The sequence below is a fragment of the Antennarius striatus genome, chromosome 3 (genome assembly GCF_040054535.1).
Source record: "Antennarius striatus isolate MH-2024 chromosome 3, ASM4005453v1, whole genome shotgun sequence".
In the NCBI taxonomy this organism is placed as follows: domain Eukaryota; kingdom Metazoa; phylum Chordata; class Actinopteri; order Lophiiformes; family Antennariidae; genus Antennarius; species Antennarius striatus.
The window spans coordinates 5,425,960-5,446,560 of NC_090778.1; the positions used below are offsets into that span (position 1 = coordinate 5,425,960).

At 39.8% G+C, this 20,601-nt stretch overlaps 2 protein-coding genes across 5 annotated transcripts in view; both read right to left on the minus strand.

Moving 5' to 3' along the window:
- Positions 1 to 345: 345 nt before the first annotated feature.
- On the minus strand, positions 346 to 16,426 carry cdca2 (cell division cycle associated 2). Its single transcript, XM_068311218.1, has 15 exons — positions 16,202 to 16,426; positions 15,477 to 15,660; positions 14,514 to 14,650; positions 12,738 to 12,903; positions 12,262 to 12,416; positions 11,709 to 11,855; positions 10,027 to 10,159; positions 8,816 to 9,147; positions 7,930 to 7,981; positions 7,746 to 7,820; positions 7,294 to 7,448; positions 4,097 to 4,159; positions 3,823 to 3,894; positions 2,371 to 2,536; positions 346 to 2,181 (listed from the first exon to the last, which is right to left on the minus strand). Exons 2-15 carry the CDS (start codon positions 15,658 to 15,660, stop codon positions 1,283 to 1,285), a joined length of 2,736 nt encoding a protein of 911 aa, XP_068167319.1. The 5' UTR covers positions 16,202 to 16,426; the 3' UTR covers positions 346 to 1,282.
- Positions 16,427 to 18,311: 1,885 nt separating this feature from the next.
- Positions 18,312 to 20,601, minus strand: part of sema4c (sema domain, immunoglobulin domain (Ig), transmembrane domain (TM) and short cytoplasmic domain, (semaphorin) 4C) — a 95,144-nt gene continuing 92,854 nt past the window's right edge. For all 4 annotated transcript variants that reach the window (XM_068310847.1, XM_068310845.1, XM_068310848.1 and 1 more), the window contains exon 17: positions 18,312 to 20,104. The gene's annotated coding sequence lies outside the window, so the exon portion shown is untranslated. The remainder of the gene's footprint in view (positions 20,105 to 20,601) is intronic.

Consider the following 20,601-nt stretch of genomic DNA (forward strand, 5'->3'; position numbering starts at 1 on the left):
CAGTCTGTCAATTTGTCTTGAGTAGATGGACTGCAGCTCTTCAGGTCCACCGCTAGATGGCAACACAGAGCTGCCACATCAATCCAGACCCATACTGGTGTCCACATAATTCTGTCCATTTGTCTTCCAGTGGGATATAGAATAGACCTTGGCACAGGTTCGGATTTAGAATACTCTGGTGTCCTTCAGCCAAGTGACTCTGACTTGATGTAAAAGCTGAGTCAATTACCCAGTGATGGATAGATTACAGTCATGCATCATTCGGGGAGCCAATTTTCCTATGCGAACTGAATTTGAAACTCAATTTGTTACTGCTCACTCCATTCCTCTTTGATATACGGATGGAGACAGAAAGGAGGAGCTGATTTGTATATCTTACTGGAGGAATCTGGGGTTGGAGGTCACTTTATGACCAGATATTTGGGTTTGTTGAAATCCAAAAGGTATATTGTTGTGATGCATTTAGGTGATGCAGAAGGGTCCTTGATCATGCAAAAGGAAAGCTGCAGCACTTCGTTGTGAACTCATCGCAATAGACAGAACATCCTGTTTGTGAAGAAAGTGGCTGTTTTTATTATCTGGATGAATTCCAAATGAGCCTCAATCATCTGGTTAAATGAACACAATTTAATCTAATTTCTTGTCTTAACATGCAACCAAAACAGAAACTGAAGAGAACTCATCAGCTTATTTTTAATGTGATGCCATGTATCAGACACACTGGGCATTACTAAGCAATCCTGTAAAATGAGAGAGAGCTGCAATTTTACACTCAAATTAACAGTTTGCACACTATAAAAAAATTTAAAATACATTTCAACAATAAACAGAATTATCAGAGCCAGTTAATCTGATTTCAAAATTCAAGCCACAGTTTCTGCTTCCATCACTACTCAATATTCCAACCACCCCTGCCTTGTCTGACAGATGGTGGACGCAGTGCAGCCATCTACATCTATACACAAAAAGGAGATATTGACTTGGACATTCTCAATTCAGTGACTTTGGAAAGTGAGACTGAGGATGCGCTGTGATTGGATATTGATTAATAGGTGGTCAGCGGAGATGACTGGGCTCTCAGTGTATCGACTGGCTTGGTTAGCGGAGAGAAACTCACTACAAATTACCGGTCAGCTCTAATAATTCACAAGGAACAAAAGCATCTACATGCTAGCCGATATTAAAATCAGTTCAGCTGATCATGGCATTTAGATTTAGGAAAACAGGGCACGCATGTCTGAAAGTGTAACGAATTCATTAGTCATCCCCCATTAATCTGAGTTCATTCATTTGTCAAGTCGTGTGTCTCCTCGGGGAGTGACAGTGAGGCGGGTGGAGCTGAGCTGAGTCGTTTGCCTCTGGTCTTCCTTCGGGCCTCTTTGCTGTGGACAGGGGAGGTTTGAGGCAGCCAGGCCAAGCCTGCACTGCTGCTGCAGCTGAGACCCGCGTTGCGCTGGTTCCTCAGGCTACGGCGAACTGAGCGCTGCCCTCTAGTGGGGACAGGTTTGAACACATCCTCAAAATTAAAGTCAGCCTGCCAAGGGGCGAGTTCCAAACCGGCTGCTACTCCGCTTTCCTGGGTTCCAGAGGTCGACGGGATGGGTTCATGCTGACTAGCTGCTTCCACCTCCTGTTCCTTCTCTCCATGGTTCATATGCAGGACCTCTGCCTGAATCCCCTGCTCCTGATGGACCAAGTATCTGTCTTCCTTGGTATTTCTCTGTGCTGGCTCTGAGGGCAGCCCTACAGTGGTGCCAGCATCAGACGGTGGCACATCCAAACTGCTGGGACATTCTGAGTTTCTATCAAAGTCTGTGCTGTTAGGATCAGCAGAAGTATGGATGTTAGGGTTAGTGTCACTTCCCCCCTGTTCAAGTAGAGGTTGAGTCAGAGGGGTTTCCCTTGATGCTTCAAGGCTAGTATTGATTTGGTTTTCACAGTGATCCTCCTTTTCTCCTCCCGTCTGGTCCAGAGTCTCCTTTCTGAGCAGGATGCTCTCGGCCACACTGACCTTCCTTCTTTCCAGTCCTCCTACCTGTGGCCCCGACTGCATCCCGCTCTTGCCTGCGTTGCTTCCTTTACTGGAGTTTAAAAGTGTGTTGGAGTCCAATGAAGGCCGATTGAAGATGTTTGTTGCAGTGTTAATCATCTCAGGGTTCAAATTGATCTCACAATTTGAGGCTGATGGGAGACGTGAAGACAAAACAATCTCAGCAATATTCATTTCTACTCATTACTGCTGTCATCTAAGATCTCTAAAAACAACTGCATTTAAGAAAAAAAAAATCAGATTCAAACATTTCTCCACCCGCAATGAAAAGAAAGTATCTAACCAGCTGAGACTGAACAGCTAGGAGCTGCATGTATTACCTGTGTAGCTTGTAGAGGGGCCGTGCTGTGCTGCTGGAGATTGGCTGATGAAGGACAGACTCTCTGTGATGGGACTCAGCGCGGGGTTCCTGGAGGCATAGGACCGTGTGCTATACAGAGAACGATCCACATCCTTGTTCCATCTGCGTTTTGCTGTGGACATTATCTGGGAAAAGACAATCTGCACAGTTAGATCAGTTTGGAGAGAGAAATCGGTCTTTGGTTGGTCAGAATCCACTTCTAAACCAGAGCGATCCTTTTCTGTTCAACTAATCAATACTCCACTGACTGATGAATAGCACAATGACTTTTAAGGGTAAGTCTATTGATATTCTGTATTGGTCTTGTCTGCATGAAAACAATAACAGCAATAATAAATGTGGCCTATTAACAATTATTATGTGTGTATCCACAGCCTGACACGTCTGAATTCTCTGTGCCACTGAGCTCCATTATTCCCAAAACTATTCAAACACATTAATTAGGCAAACTGTTGCACCGGATGACACTTTCCTTTATTATGATGAATGCTGGCACACTAGTTTATTTTAAGTTGTGGCTGGAATACTCACGAGGGCACCAAACCAGATGCTAAAACAGTTTATTGCATCACAGACCAGTTGAAACTGATGAGAATGGATTTACGAACATCTTAACAAATACCTCCTATATCATGTTATTCTGGCTGCTACGGAAACGATCTATTAGTTAATTCAATTTAGGTCAATATTTGTGGAACTCAAGGCAATTCAATGTGCTTCAAAGAAGTACTTCAACATAATAAAATAGCTTAAAATGATTGAGATAAAAAGGTCTAAATATGAAATGAAAGGTATCAGAAAATCAAACGGTTAAAGTCACTGCTGTGCAATAGCAGAGGGAATAATTGGTTAAACAGGACATAGAGACTGGAAGGGTTTCCAGCTTTGATTGAAAGAACTGAATAGTAGCAGACCTGCAGTTCTCTGAAAGTCAGCTCCAGATATGTGGAGCATAAATACTGAACTTCACCATATTAAGTTTTGACTCCATAGACAGAAACTGCTTCAAAAAAACCGAGGGGCTGGGATGGTTCATGACAGAGCGACAGACCTGAAATATATTTACTGACTGAAAAATCTATTGATAAAAATCAAAAGCATACAGTATAAAGAAAGCCTTTTACCATTAGGTGTGATAGCCGTGCCGTTTCTCCTCTCACACCCACATCTTAGCTCAATTTTGTGATTTCAGAATGGAATTCCCAATATTTATAATCCTTCACTGACAATGATAAATCTTGCTGGTTTATATGAGGCTTATAAACGCACATATAATATCTGCAGCTCAGCCAAAGTAAGTCGTAGTTCGATTGTGCAGCTATCAGCTCCATTACTGCTTCTGTGACAGAAATCTCTGCTGATCTCTCAGTGAAGTAGTGTAAAGAGAAATCAAACACACACACTCTCCCACCTTTATCTTGCTGGAGGCTGACTTGGCAGCAGAGCGAGCAGGCCTCTTAGAAGGTACGTACTCCTCTGGCAACTGGGAGAACAGAGTTGGTGTGAGGATACAGCATATAGACTGTCTAACACACACAGAGGGACCATCATGGGACACAATTAGGATCTTACATACTGAAATTAAACAGTTGATTTGATGGGAACACATTATGACCCTGAAATATAAACACACACGCATTTAGTAAAAAGAGGTTTCTACAAGTGAGATGGAGCTGAGTGCAGACCTTTCTTTTTCGATTGCTGGAGCGAGCTGGAGCCTCAGTGGTGGATTGACTTCCTGGTCCTCGCTGTAAAACAAGACATTTTAAAGTTTTGGGTGTACGAAATGGAAATGTTTCAGTATCGACATGCATAGAGGATGGTAAATAAAAAAAACAATTCCAAGAGGTCAGTTCCTCTAGTCATGTGATTACTTGATCCAGAACGATACACAGCAACAGTGTTTCATAGAGATGATTACGAATAATGCACAGCACCGTGGACATGATTTAAAGTACTTCCATAAGTAAGTCAAACAAACCAACCACCACAAAACACTGCTCATTGTGTATCACAGCCTATCAGCAGAAAGCACCCAGTCAACAGGAAGTAGATCAGACACAAGGAGACATTAATATTAGCATGTGACATGTCATAAAATCAATACGACTGCTGGTAGAGCTGAAGCTGGTATGTTTGTTCTGAATGTATGGAAACACTATTAAGTATATATCATGATGGTGGACAGACATGATGTCCCCGAGTCACAGATTACAGATTAAAGATTGCAAATAGTCTGACATTTAATTTAATTTAATATACTGGTTTGATCCCCGAATTATTATTATTATTATTATTATAATGGACACACACTAACCCAGACTTCCCTCACAGCGATTCACAAAACAGTCCAGACAGCAGGTCATTTAAGAAGCAGTCGGATGCTAAAAGGCACCAATCAGATACGGCAAATAAATTCAGTTGAGATTGACAGCAGGAGGGCGACCCTTCATCAGTACACAGACATAGACTGAATGATGAGCTCAGTTGAGCTACATGTATTCAGCATGTTGAAAGGATGCCTACAGCTGCTGAACCCACTGGCTTCCGCACTCTTCGGTATATGTACTACTGCTCTTTAAGAGATATTCCTTCACGATCACAGTATTTTCTGCACTATGAGGGACACTGGATTATAAAACGCACATTCAATGAATGACCTATTTAAAAACTGTTTTCACAAGAATAGGGCACACTGCATTATAAGGCGCGTAGAATAGAAACTACTGTAGTGGCTGTGGTTGCGTTATGCATCCACTAGATTGAGCTGCACTAAAGGGATTGCATTCACGACTCCGCAGCCTTTTCTCAAATTTCAAGAGCCAAGTCACTGCTAGCCAAAGGTGCCTGGCATGCTACAATTAATTCGCAAATGTGGTTGACACCTGAAACAGCAGTTTACTGTGGGGGAAGGGGAACGCAGTTTGGACTTTTATATCCTGTCTGGGCTGCTGACCAGATAGGCAACAGTGTTTGGATTGAGGTTACAGCTAAAATGACAGCATGACACACGTCTCATGAAGCTGGTTTGTATTTAAGGAATTGTTCTTTTTATCAACAGTTATGTGTTTTAGTCTTTCTAAAAGGGCTAAAGATTATTTGGATGTAACTCCAAAGATAATCTATCTTTGTCACACAGGAGAGCTGCTGGAACAAATCAACAGGAAAGGATTTACATCAGCCAAACAAACACAGACAAGCATGCTCCCATCACTATACAAAAGGTTTGCAAACACACTTAATTCTGAAAATTTTCCAAGTGACTCGTTCAACATAATTGCACTGAGACGATACCATCCAGACCAACAGCTCATCACACTGTAATACACATCAGTCTGAGTACCAAAACACGCAAAGCTTCAAAGGCAAAGGTCTGAAATGACCCGTAAAATACTGCAGTTTACAAAAAAAGCAGCAGGTCTATGTCCAGGTCTATGTTGACTTCATTCAGTCATTTGGATGTCGAGAGATGTTATTTAATCCATTTGCTTTAATCACTTATTGACTTTTAGACAGTCTTTTTCATAATGCATATTGTTAGTCAGAACTGCAGCGAGAACTAACTTTGCTGATTTATTGTAAGCAGCGAACAAAAGATAAAAGGGAAATGTAGAGGGTCTTGTTAGCTCTTATAACATCCTTGAGGTGAAATGTAGTGTTAAGTGTGTAGACCAGGTAATGTAATTGTTAATTTTAAAACATTCCATCTGATCCTAACATCTGTCTCATTTGAGGCTCAGCAAAACGTATCAATCTCAGCACTGTTGAATGTCACACTTCTGTGTCATCAACATGTTTGTCCATATAAATGGTCAACTTGTAGTTTTAGTGAACAGGATTTTAAAATAGAAAAATCTGAGTACAGTATTTTCTGCACTATTAGGCGCACTGGACTATAAGGCGCACCCTCAATAATTTGTTTGTTTTATAATTTATTTCATATATAAGGCGCACCGGATTATAATTTAATTTAATTTAAATTTTATATACTGGTTTGATCCCTGAAGGGAAATTAAGAACGCACACTCTAGCTACTCTAGCTATAAGGTGCCGGTGTCTCACCGCCGTGAATCTCACCGCACGTCGCTGCAGACAGAATACACAAGCCCGAATGTGCCCCTCCGCCGCCCGCCCAGAGCCATCAACTACATTTGTAAATCAATTGCAGCACCGTTTGCACCTTTGTCTAGCAGTGAATCTGCTCTTCAAATTTCAGAAAAGGCTGGAAGTTCAGCTTTGAGGGTCTTTCATTCACCTTTATGCCAGTTTCTCCTTTTGTTTCCACAGACTAATAGAATGGACCGTCACCAGATTCCAGACGACAGCACAATGGCATTTTTAAGACCAATTAAGTTTAAAGTGGGTTATTTCCGGTGCCAAATAGTTAGGAAATACTGAGATCAGTCAGTCAAACTTTATTAATAGAATTGTTGCAAGTTCCTTATGTTTGGCTACGTAATCACCGGTGCTCCTACAGTCTGCTCTACCGTCTGAGAGCAGCTCAGAGACGGGACTTCGGTGACACCCCTTGACTACCGTTGTTAGGGGGCGTGGGCCCGAGTGCCTTGTGAGGGGGCTCCTCTGGTGGCAGAGTGCGGCATGACTGGCGGCCAGACTGCCGGCTTTTTTTCAGCGATCATGTTTTTAACCAATATTAATATGAATATTAATCCATATATAAGACGCACCGGATTATAAGGCGCACTAGGGGGTTATGAGAAAATTTTAGGCCTTTAGGTGCGCCTTATAGTGCGGAAAATATGGTAATCAGCAGAATACTCTGTTAACGAAATAATCATTAACAAAGTCCAACAAAGACAAATCTTTGCATTCACCATAAAGATGTAAGACATTTTGAACAGAAAAACTAACGGTTGCAGACCTTCTGTCTGTGGGTTGTTGGTTGGCCTTCAGGTTGATTCTCCTCTGACGTGGATCCCAGTTCACCCGTCGGAGAGGTTGTGTTGGGTTCTGCCACAGACACGGAGGGTACAGTAAGAGCTTCAGCTCTGTTCAGATCTGTCTCACACTTGTTATCTGTAGGTAAAAGTAGTGACTGTGATTAGGTAACAGAGAAGATGTCTCACAGCTGGATCATACCAAATAAGGCCCTGTCATTTCTTTGATGCTTGTAAGCAGTGGTTTAACATGTTCGGTACTTTTAGGCTGCAAGCAGTTTGATTTCTTAAGCTGACTCAGAATAAGCATCCTGGATTTCTCTTCAATCTATTTAGTATTATAGCTTGAAAGTCGACAGGAAAAAACAGCAGAGCTGAAGACATGAAGTTCAATGACAAAGAAAGGATCAAGCGTGGATGTATGACAGGACTTTACCTGGTATAGTGAGAGAAAGGGACTCCTCATTGAAGGCAGTGTCTAAATTCAAAGGCTGAGGGTTCCATGCGTTTTCTGAAAAATCCATGGACGGAGAGTTGTCATTAAAAACAGCTAGACTGTATTCTACTGATGACACATTAATAAATACATAACCTACAGTGCATAAAATATGATAACCAACCTGTATCACATGTGACCACAGAGTCAATCTCTTCCATCGAAGGGAAAGCAATCTGGGATCAGAAGATGAAGAGCAGACAGCAGGTCAGAGCCTGGTTCTTGTCAATAATACAGTGTGGCCTCGTTCTTCACAGGTAATGTGTTCCGGGAACCACACGCGATTCACAAATTCCGCGAAAGAATGACAAACTATTTATCTCATTATTTACGGTAATTTAAACGTTTATGAACGCTCCCCATAATGATATTAAACCACTTTCTAAGTGTATTACCTTTTCCCACACTCTTATCGACTGTTTAAAGCACTTTTGTGTGGAGTCTGAGACTCACTCAGAGAACGTAGCACACTTCACGTGACTACCTACCAAAAATGCGTAATGAGATGAAGTCACGAGCGTTGATGCACGAGGGCGCACAGTACATCACAGTAACACCATGCTAAACCCCTCAAGCCAAATGCAGTTTCAACTACAGTTTGGTGTTCCAGGGTCTTAAAGAACCAGTATGTCCGATCAGGTGATTACAGCAACACAAATTCTTCAAGAATCAACTTTCTCAGCTGGAGAAACTATCAATGCTTCAAGTTTGAACCCCCGTCGTTGTGTTGGTGATGAGGAGAGTCAATTATTGCTAGCAGGAGTCCGTTCAGAGAGGAAAGGAAATAAAAGATGACCAAAAACCCTTTCCTGGCAGTCATGAAGAACACAGTGTGGGTTCCCTGTCCTTCAAGGAAAACTTAGGCCACAAAATAAGTTGGAATACGAACAGATCATAACGTGTAGCTAGATCTACCTGGTAAACGAAGAAAGAGCAAAGCAAAAACAAAATATAACAACATGTACAGTCCTGCAGAGAAACCATGCTACCATCACCAGAACAGTTTCTACCTTCTCAACAGTCTCTTCGTCGTCTTCTCTCTCAGACTGTATTCTGCTAGTGCTAGGCATCAAAAATGTCGGAGAGGCACCGTAATCAATGATGCTGCTGAGGTCTGGATGAACTTCTGGCGATTGGGATTCAGTCCTCTGTGGAGTCTTGAGCACTGAACGGAGCAGTACGCTCCCACCTGGTGTGGCTGCCCGGGCAGGCATACCCCCCCTCTGTAACGGTGTGCTAGGGGGCAGGTCCTTATCGAAGAACTCAGGAGACAGCGGACATCCAAAGCGCACACTCTTCTTTTTGTTTTTATCTGTTGACTCTGAAGTGGAAGCATTCTCCTCTGAAAATACAGTAAGACACTGAATGGGTATAAAAAAGGAATTAACACAGCAAAAGTTACCTGATCATTCAAAGCTCTTGAAACACAGATCAAGACTAAAATAGACAATGGAGTACTTTCTCACTTGCCTTTCATTTTGTCCTGTTTTGATGTCACATTTTGGAAAACTGACAATGTTAGGGCAGTAAAAGGGACTAATTTCAGTCACTGTCAAATATCAAGCAGAGTGAATGACATTTAATCGTGGTTTGATGAAAGTAATAATAAACTACATGCAGCTGTGACATGGAACCACAATACGAGGCCAAGCATCATGTCAGAAAGGTGAAGAAAATCAGCGTGTCGAAGATGAATGAATGAATGAAACATTATTTCATTAGAATTTGGTCATTACTTTGGTATTTTCAATGTCAGTGAATCTGCAAGTTTAATCAACGTAGATCAAATGTTTCCTAAATACTTTTCATTCTAATTAAAATGTATAATTGCAAATGAAAGGATAACTAATCTATTAATTAATAAACATACAAAAGCAGACCTCTTCTTTATTTGACGTGACTGATATTTTGGTATTGGGAGAATTGCCGCTCAGTTGGATGAATGCTGATCTTTACCAGTGTCATCCCATATTGGTCTACTAATCGATACAAACACCGACTATTCACGCAGAGCTTTAACACTTGCTTTGTTGGTCAAACACACACCTATTTCTCAAACACAGAAAACTAAGATGATGTACTGCAACTAAAAATTTATATCCTTTTTATAACTCTGACATTCTCCATGTCTGTCAACTGAACACTAAACATCAGGTGCAGCTTGATAGGAGAAGCTTCAAAGACAGGTTAAAGCAGGATAAAAGGCTTCTGTGTCTCCTACCTGTGTCCTTCATCTCCAGCAGAGCTGGGACAAAGTGAATGGGGAGGGAAGATTCAAGCCTGAATGGTGGTGCAGCTGCAGAATCATCACCAGGTAGCTGTTTTCTGGGGCTTTGGAGTTCAAAGACACTGTCCTGTGATGAAAGAATAATTCAGAACCTCCGAGACTGGAATTAAAGGGACTCAGCAGAACTGGCCGCTAAATTAGAGAGAATGCTATAGCAATCTATTGAATTTTAATCTCAAAACCCACTGGCTATTATCTGACATTGATCTAAACTCTGGCTTCCAAGATAGCCAGCGGATAGAGTGTGAGGACAGCAGACATCCTGGACAGACCTTTTCCCTACGCCAGTCATTGACAGCAATTAGCTATTCTGAGGTCCAGAGGATGTTTTGGTAAAAGATAACTGAATAATAACACATTAATAATTTTTAAAGGATTTATCACTGTCACATGACTGAAAGGAGTACGGATACTGCATTTCAAACAGCACGATCAGCATTTTTTTATCCACATCAACTTCAGTCCTGCATGTATTAAAAGTCTACCACAATTGGCTTATTCAAAACGGGCTACAAATCCTGCTCCTTTAATCAAATCAATTTTCCATGCAAAGTACAATTTATACGTGTCACATACACAAGAGTAGTAAACATTTATTGTATATTATTTACAAACTGTCAAAAGACCATTTAAATGCTTAAGTGGGCCAAACTTAATGAGTTTTGACATGCTGTTAATTTTCAACTATTTTTCTGTCGAGTTATGCTGACTGAATAAAAGAAGAGTTACTAAGATTCATGATTTTTTTTCCATAATTGTTTGCATTTCTTGCCCAAACCCTTTTTATAAGACTTGATGAAATAGTATCTCCATTAGTGACAAGAAAACTACACAGATTCATAAAATGAATACTCAGAGGTCTTGCTTTGGCCATTTATATCATTATGGGAATGCAAATGTTAATAACTGTTCATTTGCGTCTCTGCAAAAGATGAAGCTCCTGGCTCCACCATAGAGCTATGATGAAGACAACCAGCTTCACCCAAATCTCTGATCTGCTCTCCCCCTTATCCAGCCAGTTATCCCACTTGTAGACAAGATGATCTCTATGATCGTTGTAATTCAGACATAAGTAAATTACCCTTCCTCTCTGTGCACACTGAATGAACACATACTGTGAACATAATGTGTGGGACAAAGGATTTCTATTGGCTACATGACAGAAGAAGTCGACCGCATTCTTAAACAGTCAAATTGGATTTCAAATGTTGGTTTCATGAAAACCTCTGCACAAATTCAGCCAATACTAATGCACTCAAGTTAAATCTGATAAAATTGTCTATTTTCCTGACACTATTTCCTCAAATGTCATCCTTCAAATGACCATCCTTCAAATAAGTTATTAGACAAGGTTATTAAAGAGCCAAAGAGGCAAGTAAGTGTATCTATAAGCAGTCATTTGGACATTGCAGAGTTGCTGAGGTAAGCATATCGTAAACAGCTGTAATTTAACTAGCCACTGACCTGAGTTTACTCAGGATATGCTTAAATCTGCAGGAAACAATTGCAAAAATAGTGTACAACAACACTTATGGTTTCAGTCACTTGTTTCTTTGTGAGTCACGTCTGACCTCTGTGTGAGCATCTGTGTGTTGCTATTGGGATGAAGAACTGACCTCTTGGTTTGTCGAAGGAGAACCAGCTTGGAGCTCGGGGTCAGTGTGAAACGGTGGTGACATAAGCATAGGTTGGGCTTCTTCCACAGTTTCTCTAGATGGCAGTGGTCCTTGTGTCACAAACTGTTTCACAGGCTCTTTGTCCTCCTGTGGATATGATGACAGAATAAACACTGCATTCATTCTGCTGCACAAAAGCAAAAACATTGGCATGGATACATGTTACAACCCTTAGCTTGTGATACAAAATCATTGAACTGCTGTTTTTGTGCACAGAATAATTCTGAAGTCATACAACTTGATATTGCACTTTTAAGATACAACTAGAATCTCAGAGTTTAGAAACCAAACTATTCAGCAGTTACATGAAACTTAATGCACTCTAGAGCTTGTTTTTCTCTCTGGATAGTTGCAGCCAAAGTCTTGTATAACACTGAGACTTACTAATCACTGATGAGTTTAAACTATCAGCAGAGTCAATGCAAGCAAAGTACAGAGAGGTAAAAGCTTTTAGTTGAATTATTTAGTAAGGGTACAGTTAGCATGAGTGTACCTCTTGTTCCTTCAAAGTGAACTGGAGGATAGGAGTACTGGTCTCTCTAATCTCCAACTGGCAGGTTTCGAGGGGGGGCAGGGGCCTCCTCTTGTTGGGTGTGGGTGTCACCGGCGATGAGCAGTTCTCTTTCCCTCCATAATGGCTCTTCCTATCTAATACATGTACAAAAACCAATGGGACTCCAATATCAAATGATATTAAAATAATAGCAAAAAATGCTAATAAAAGCAAAAAACTTTCAAAGTAGTGGAGATGAAGTCTAACTTCAGCCATAAGCATCTCAAACAATTTAATAAGTGGGGCCGAGCTGTGAAGACACCAGTCCTGTGATGTCAGAATTAGCCTTATGCTGTGAAAATGCATTAATCCATTGCTCTTGAGCGGTGCTCCCAGCTACCATAAAGAAATCCTACTGACACAGATCCTCATTGAGAAATGGCACCATTAATCCTGTGGCAATGAGGCACTCTCACCAGACAGATAATCTCTTGTCTTGATTTTTCCTCCAGTGTTGCTGTACTGCATTGGCGTTGAATCACAGGCCTCATTTTCTTCCACATTCATCAAGTCCTGGAAGGAGGCCATCTTTTGCCTCAGTGTGGAGGGGACCCGAGGAAGGAAGGCACTCCCTCTGACAAGCTGAGGTTTCAGAAAGTAGAAAGAACGTATCTTCTCAGTCATGCAGCTTGACAGGTCATAGACTTCTGAAATCACTGAAGTGGTATTATGGAGAGGCAGCATATTTTTCACTTACTTTCTATATTACACTTTGGTGAACTGTGAAACATCTGATGGGCAAGTCACCTTAATTCTAACGCTTCAGAATATCCTGTCATTACCATTCAAACAAGGGCAAAAGAGTACTTTCTTTCAAGCACAAACTTTCCTCCATTTAGAGGTCCCAAATCCTGTGTTTGTAACAATATTTAAACAAAGAAATAGTAAAGGTAACATGTGTTTCAGTTGTTTCCGTTTGGATTCCATAAGAGTCAGTAAAATCAAAACTTCAGTCCTGTCCTTGTCTGTGAGCATTTCAGCATTGTAGCAAAAAGATTTAAACTGGTATTATTGGATGTTCAACAATAAACACAAAAACCTCTCTGATCCACACTACTTAAAAATGTTTTTTTTGTGCATTGTTGTTTTTGCACGCAAGAAAAAGAAGAAGCTGTTTTTCTACGCATTGTATATGAAAGCCTTCTGTTGCTACCTCATACCTGTCAAGAATGCTGATGTACATAAACTTTTAACAGCATCAGAAATCAATGATAATTTGCACTCTGAGGCCAGGCTTTGACAATATGGATTTTTTTCTCACTGTTGTGAAGAAGCAACGTATAGCTGGTGTTTGCTCGTTCTGAGCAGTATATTTAGAGCATCCTCTGTAGTTTTTCATGTTTGCATTTAAATTACTGAGAAACCAAAGAAAGTTAGGGTATCTTAAAAGCAATACAAATGTTTTCCACTGAGGAATTGACTATGTAATATTTCCAAACAAACAAAAAACTTTCCTTGAAATGTACTAAGGATAAAAAAAAGGAAAGGATGTTCATACAATCTTCTTTTTTGAGCATATGCTGTAAAAACAAGAGCCCGATTATGTCATTGTCTAGAACTAGATCTTTTGTCTCCACTTCCTTTGTCAACAACTGTATTTTCATGCAAACTTACTGTATATTTATGTGTTGTACTTAGCTGTAATTCAACAGCACTTATATAACATAATTCTTCCAGCCCACTATATCTCATAGACATCTACATCGCCAAATTCATGTGAGAGCTTAATTTACATTGCTATCACACACACACACACACACACACACACACACACACACACACACACACACACACACACACACACACACACACCTCAGAGTGGGGAGGGGGGTGGAGATTGTTAATGGGGTGTGACTCTCAGTTCCCTCAGAGTTTCTGGTGGCGGAAGTGATTTTATCAATATTCAGTCAAAGATATTGAGGACCACGGATCACTCTGGGGCAAGACATTTCAAATACAATGTAGTTGTACATCTGTCAGCTGAATGACATTAATTGAAAAAAGCATCATATGGGATCTTTAAAAAAATAGTGAACAGTCACATACAGTAGCTATAATACAGCAAAATGAGTGTTTTTACATGACTGTTGTATACATCAGAGATACAAACATAATACAAATAATGCCTAACATTCCACAACAACCTTAAAGCAACTAAAGGTTTCTAAACTGTATGAAGAGAAGGAGCTTACCTCTGGTGTTTGTAAGGTTGGTGGGGTCTTCATTCTCTCTTTTGCCATGAACCGGATGAGGGAATTTGTCTCTGGGGAGCCTCGGACACCAATGGTGGACCTCCGCCTGGCTTTTATTTGTGCTAGACGAGACCTATCTAAGGGAAGGATAGTATATCACTTTAATAATGTGTGACTGGTGCCACATGCAGGAAGTTACAAATTTCTTTTTGTTTTTACATGTTCACACATTTAGTATGTGACTAACACATTGTCAAACCATATATTAACAATATTAGGGTACCCTAAGTACTTAGGGTCAACAGTCCAGAGCAATGGAGAGTCTGGAATAGAGGTGAAGAAGTGTGTACAGGCAGGATGGAACGGGTGGAGGAGAGTGTCAGGTGTGATGTGTGATAGAAGAGTTTCAGCTAAAATGAAAGGAAAGGTGTACAAAACTGTGGTGAGACCAGCGATCTTGTTTGGTCTAGAGACAGTGTCACTGAAGAAAAGACAGGAGACAGAGCTGGAGGTAGCAGAGATGAAGATGCTGAGGTTCTCTTTGGGAGTGACCAGGAAGGATAGGATCAGGAATGAGTACATCAGAGGGACAGCACATGTTAGAGGTTTAGGAGATAAAGTCAGAGAGGCCAGACTGAGATGGTTTGGACATGTCCAGAGGAGAGATAGTGAATATATTGGTAGAAGGATGCTGAGTTTTGAACTGCCAGGCAGGAGGCCTAGAGGAAGACCAAAGAGGAGGTTTATGGATGTAGTGAAAGAGGACATGAAGGTAGTTGGTGTGAGAGAAGAGGATGCAAAGGACAGGTTTAGATGGAGGCAATTGATTCGCTGTGGCGACCCCTGAAGGGACAAGCGGAAAGAAGAAGATATTAACAATATTTCTTTTACAGGTCTTCAAAAGATAAGCACTTACGTCTATAGCAGGTAATGTCAATGCAACACCAGCAAAACTACTCTCACCTTTTGGGTTTGACATTGGTGCTGGGGCAAAACTTTGGATAGAGATGCCAAACTGAGAAGGTGTGAGCTCAGAGAAATTCAGTGGGGCTGAGGCGTTATGAGATATACGAGGAACAGCCTCTTCCAAACAGGATGGCATTTCTTCCCTCTGGTCTCCCACGGTACCAGCATCATTCCTCTCCATCTGCACAGAACATGGAGAGGTTTATACACAGGTTAATACAGTAGTTTGACAACAAGCAAAACCATAGCATGGCAATAGTCCTTCATGAAAACACACGTGTAGTCACTTGTTTGTTCTTCACATACTGTTAAAAAAACGGTACATTTGTCAGCTATAGCATTAAAAAATATTAATTCAAATTTTAACATATCGAGAACTTCGTAATTAAGTGAACGAGCAGACAATTTTGCATTCACGATAAAAGGATGCTAGCAAATACGATGCTATGGAAACACATTACTGTACCGTATCAAGTTTGGTTAGCATTCATTCCGGACGTCCTGCATGTGTCATAATAAAAGTGTTTTTAATTTAATGAAGTACATCTTTTGGCAGCAGTAAACCCAGACGTCTGCCAAGGAACAGCACGTTATTATAGTCAGAAAAATTATGCTAACTCTTGTTTGTCATGAAAAGCATATGACCCCACAGGTTAACATTAGCCCACATCAATCAACAACGGGACTTTTAGAAGATAATGGAGCGACGTCAATATACTCACCTTATAAAATTGTAATATAATATTGTGTACTATTAGAAGTACATGTATAAAAACCGCGTACAGATTATTGCGTCAAAGTAACATTGACATGTATTTCTGTATTTATCCCTGTGAAACCCAGACGACGACGCACAACACGACGATTCAAAATTCGCTCCTATGCAGACCATGCCACCTATGGATCCCTCCGCAAAAGTCAGAAACGGTAACGAACAAAATTTTGCAATAAATTTAGGCAAAGACAATTTATTACTTATTCCCATTAAAAATTAAAAAGTTCCCAAAATTATAAAAACACCAACAACAAAAAAAGGGCAAAACATTTCGCACTGAGGAACTAACTTCCGCATTTTCGCAGCGTTTGAAAAAGACCGGACCTTATTTAATACGAATTGGCCAATAGCGAGAGAGTCAAGATATCACGTGATCCGTTAGCGTCAGGAGAGAGAAGGGCTTCTAATTTAAATATTTAATTTTTGTTTGTACAGTATACAGTATAATTGGATGATTATAGACATATTTGTACTGAATTCATATCTTCATGTTTAAATTAGTTGATATGAGATCGTGTGCCTTACATTTTGTTCCCCATAAATTTGAAATGATATAGCTCAGCAAAATTGATAATTTTGATGCAAAATATATGTATGGTCCCATCTGTTCAAAGTCTTTTACCCAAACAGCTGTGGATGGTGTGCCTAATGCTCAGAATTAAAACTCCTTGTCTCTCAGTTGTCAGCACACTCTCACTGGAGATTTTATTGCCTGACTTTGTATTTATTTATTTTAACTCACAACGGGATGTGGGTTAAGGGAGCAATGGGGAAACTGTGTCATTCACTTCCTTTTATTTCCCTTTTTAATTGTCAGGTTGTGCCAAGCCTTTTTCTCAGCTGCTTGTAAGCCAAATAACCACAAACATAAGGCAAAATGAATTGCAAAGACAATGAACAAATACATATCGATAGCTGTTTAAGTTAATCCACTGGACTTTAAAAAACTCCAGTGGATGGACTTGAACAACTTTGGATAACTATGACCTGGATAAATGAGAACCTACACAGACAACAAATAAGTATATATTAATAATGTAACAAACCACTAGTTGTACTGTTTTACTGTCTTTACTGTGTTCCTTTTCACGGTGCACGGCGTTCTGCTCCTGCAACTCCAGGTGCAAACAAACACAAAGTTTCTCCCTTGAGAGGTCTAGAGACTGTGGTGCTGAGCACACTGACATCAGATACAACTTCAGGCCTCTTGATGCAGATGGAACTGTCGACCACATGAAGTATGCGGCTTCTTCTGTTCACAGCATGCAGGTAATGTTGTGGAAGTTGATGAATGCTGTTGTTCTTCTCAGGGTGAAAAATTCCAGATAGTCTCAGTTGAAATAACCCTACATGTACAGTATATGAGTTGTCCAAAACAATATGTTTTCCATTTTAAAAAGTCTTCAGAAACTAGAATGGCCAGTTTTCAAAACAAAAGACTCGCTACTACGTTAAGTGAAGTGAAATGTGTTTAACTGCCCTTTACCTCTTGTACAGGTTTGGATTGTCCATTTCGCACTCATAGCACTTCACTGTAGCTGCTGGCTACATTAAAGTACATTTATAGCGGACTTGACTTGTTTGGAAATTTGCGTTACTGTTAGTCAGTCTGGACACAGCTCACTGTACCAGCCTCCACTTGAATCATAAGCCTGCTAACATACAGGAGGCAGCAGGGGAACCTGGGTCAAACCACTTCCAACAACCTCCTAAGTATATGTTAGAGAAGCAGTCCAGAAAAGACAGAGGGCACACATAGTTTTTGGTCCTATGTGAGTGAAGTGGTGGAAAACACTGGAGCCAACAATTCTTGTAATGAGCCTCCACCTCAGCAAACATAAATGCACTGCCTCCAGTTTGTGTTATGTATCTAGACTGATGAATTAAATTTTGGCATCACTTTAACATCGTTTTTATCTTGTTTGAGTTAACAAACCCCTTTCAAAGCCACAGAAAATATTCTACAAATATTATAACCAGACTATTACTAATTTACACGTAAAACTCCTTTTTTCAGAAACAGACTCACACACCTCAACTATATCTCTATTTTTATTTGTGTATATATACACATATAAAAAATAAGGACATATGTACAATGATAATAAATATCAACATGTTTTTACAAGTGAAATAAGTTACTTAACATACTTAAAAAAACAAAAGATCATTAACAGATAAGCAAATATGGGGCAAAATAAAATTGAAGTGATAGAATAATTCAAATAACAATGCAAACAAACAGCAAACTTAAAGCCTTGTGTGGAGGGAGAAGATCATGAGCAAAAACATTTTTGAGAGAAGAAAAAAGAACTGAAGAAAAATGCACAAACTACGTCATACATGCATTTTTTTTTAAGCTTGAGACCTGTAATCTTTTATCTTTTCTGTGTCTGCGATATTTTACATTAAAAGAAAATCCTAAAGGTAAAAAGGAAATATATTAAGACTTAACCAAGTACCAGTGTAAGCGCTGATATGTTTTAGCTTTCTGCTTCAGGGGAATTTCATTTTGCAAAGGGCAAACATTCCATCACTATTCTGCTTTGCATCAACATACACATTTGGTTTGTAGGGTCGAAAAGAAAAATCTGATTCACACAGCAGCCATTTTCCACTCACTGCTGGAGTCACAAATGTCACACTGCTGAGTAAAATCTCATAGATGCAGGAAATCTGATATTCATTCTCATTCCTCTAATCACTCCTGATCATTGAGTCGTATTTCAAATGAAAAAACAACAACTAGTCATTGACTACGAGTAGATAACAGTTAACATTAGCTTTCAACCATCCTAGACTTCCCAATACTCTGTGTTTTAACAATATATGATAAGAATAAGTTATTATGAAATATCACATCTGGACAAAACAAAAACAAACATCTTGGACATATTGATTCTAGATGTTAAAGCAGTGGGGATATAACGTTCTAGTTAACAGAACATGAAAAGTTGAATTTTGATACATTATAAGGTTTCCTTACAGATTGTCAGTGTCTGATCAATCAAGAAGAAGTGAAATGTGAATGATTTATCAGATTCCTAGCATTCCCAGTCAATGTTCCAGCATCAGAGTTTCCCATTTTGGACATTATTCAGAAGAAAATGACTGCCATGTGAGTATGGTCCTAGATATACTATAATGACTTTAATTTTGGTACATTATTCAGCTTTTCATCAAGAGAAGCCTTAAAGAACTGGGTCCAGCAGATCAATACTGACATATTAAGAAAACACAGACAAGAAGCCCTTCAGCCTCAAGCCATTTTTGCATTTTACTTGAGGGACAACTTAGCTGCAGATAAAATATGCAGAAAGGCTGCAGATATCAGCACAGTGTAGCAAAAGTGGACGGACTGCTGAGACTCAAATATTGATTTGGAATCAAATCAAATCAAATCAATTTAAGTATTTTAACAAGAATAAAAGCAACTGCAGTCTACTTTGGCTTATCCAAAAGGTGAAGAGGCACAGAAAAAGTAAACATGTTGAAACGCAGCCATAAATTCTGTTACAACCGTTGAACCATAAAATCAGACATACTTTTTTTTTCAGAGAGCATTAGTGTCCCACAATATTAGTGTCTGTATGTAAAAGTCCAGAAATCGATCAAAATGATGCACTTGTACAATGATGATCATATCAAAGACGTACAGTCCACTTGCAGAGGATCATGCAACACGAGGATGGAGTGCTGATGGCTGAATACCTCTTCAACCTTGGGATCGTTTTGATATTCTACATCTCTCTTAGCACTCAGGAGAAAACAAGGTGATTTTGTCCTCTCCTTCATTCTGACTGTGTTGCTCTGGTCCCGACAGACATGTTCCAAAAAACAAAAGTCACTCCTGATGGAAGAAACACAGAGAAAGGACACAATAATTTAGAACTAGAATGACAATGTATGAACATTTTTGTGGTGTTGACAAAAGAAGTTCTGAATGCTAGAACATTTTCCAGTCTTGAAAAACAGTTTTTTGGAGTATCTAACCCGATAATGTATTAGGTGAATGTCTCGGGAAGAAGAGGTGGACAGCAGCCTAATGTATGTATCAGTGGGCGGTGGGAGGTGCCAGTTCACCTCCCTTGAGCAAGGCATCGTCCACGTACAAGTCGCTCATGGTATGCCCCACGTGAGAGCTGCCCGCTTCTCAAATATTAAGGGTGGAAAAAAAAATATCCCTATGGGTATTAATAAATAATTTATTTATTTATTTAGACAGTTAGCTTAGCTTTAGATAACAATAAAGACTACATTTTTTGAAATTTTTTTGAAATTTTTGTTCAATATTTTGCTTCAGTATGTAAATTAATTACAGGTAGTTTTTTGTTTTACCTTTGTTTC

What these genes read in the sequence shown, in the direction of transcription:
- cdca2 (XM_068311218.1), bottom strand. Translation starts at nt 15,660, where the DNA reads ATGGAGAGGAATGATGCTGGTACCGTGGGAGACCAGAGGGAAGAAATG. An exon ending in CAACCTTACAAACACCAGAG is followed by an intron (nt 12,904 to 14,513) that starts GTAAGCTCCTTC and finishes CTGAAACCTCAG; the next exon opens with CTTGTCAGAGGGAGTGCCTT. An exon ending in CAACAACCCACAGACAGAAG is followed by an intron (nt 4,160 to 7,293) that starts GTCTGCAACCGT and finishes CTTGTTTTACAG; the next exon opens with CGAGGACCAGGAAGTCAATC.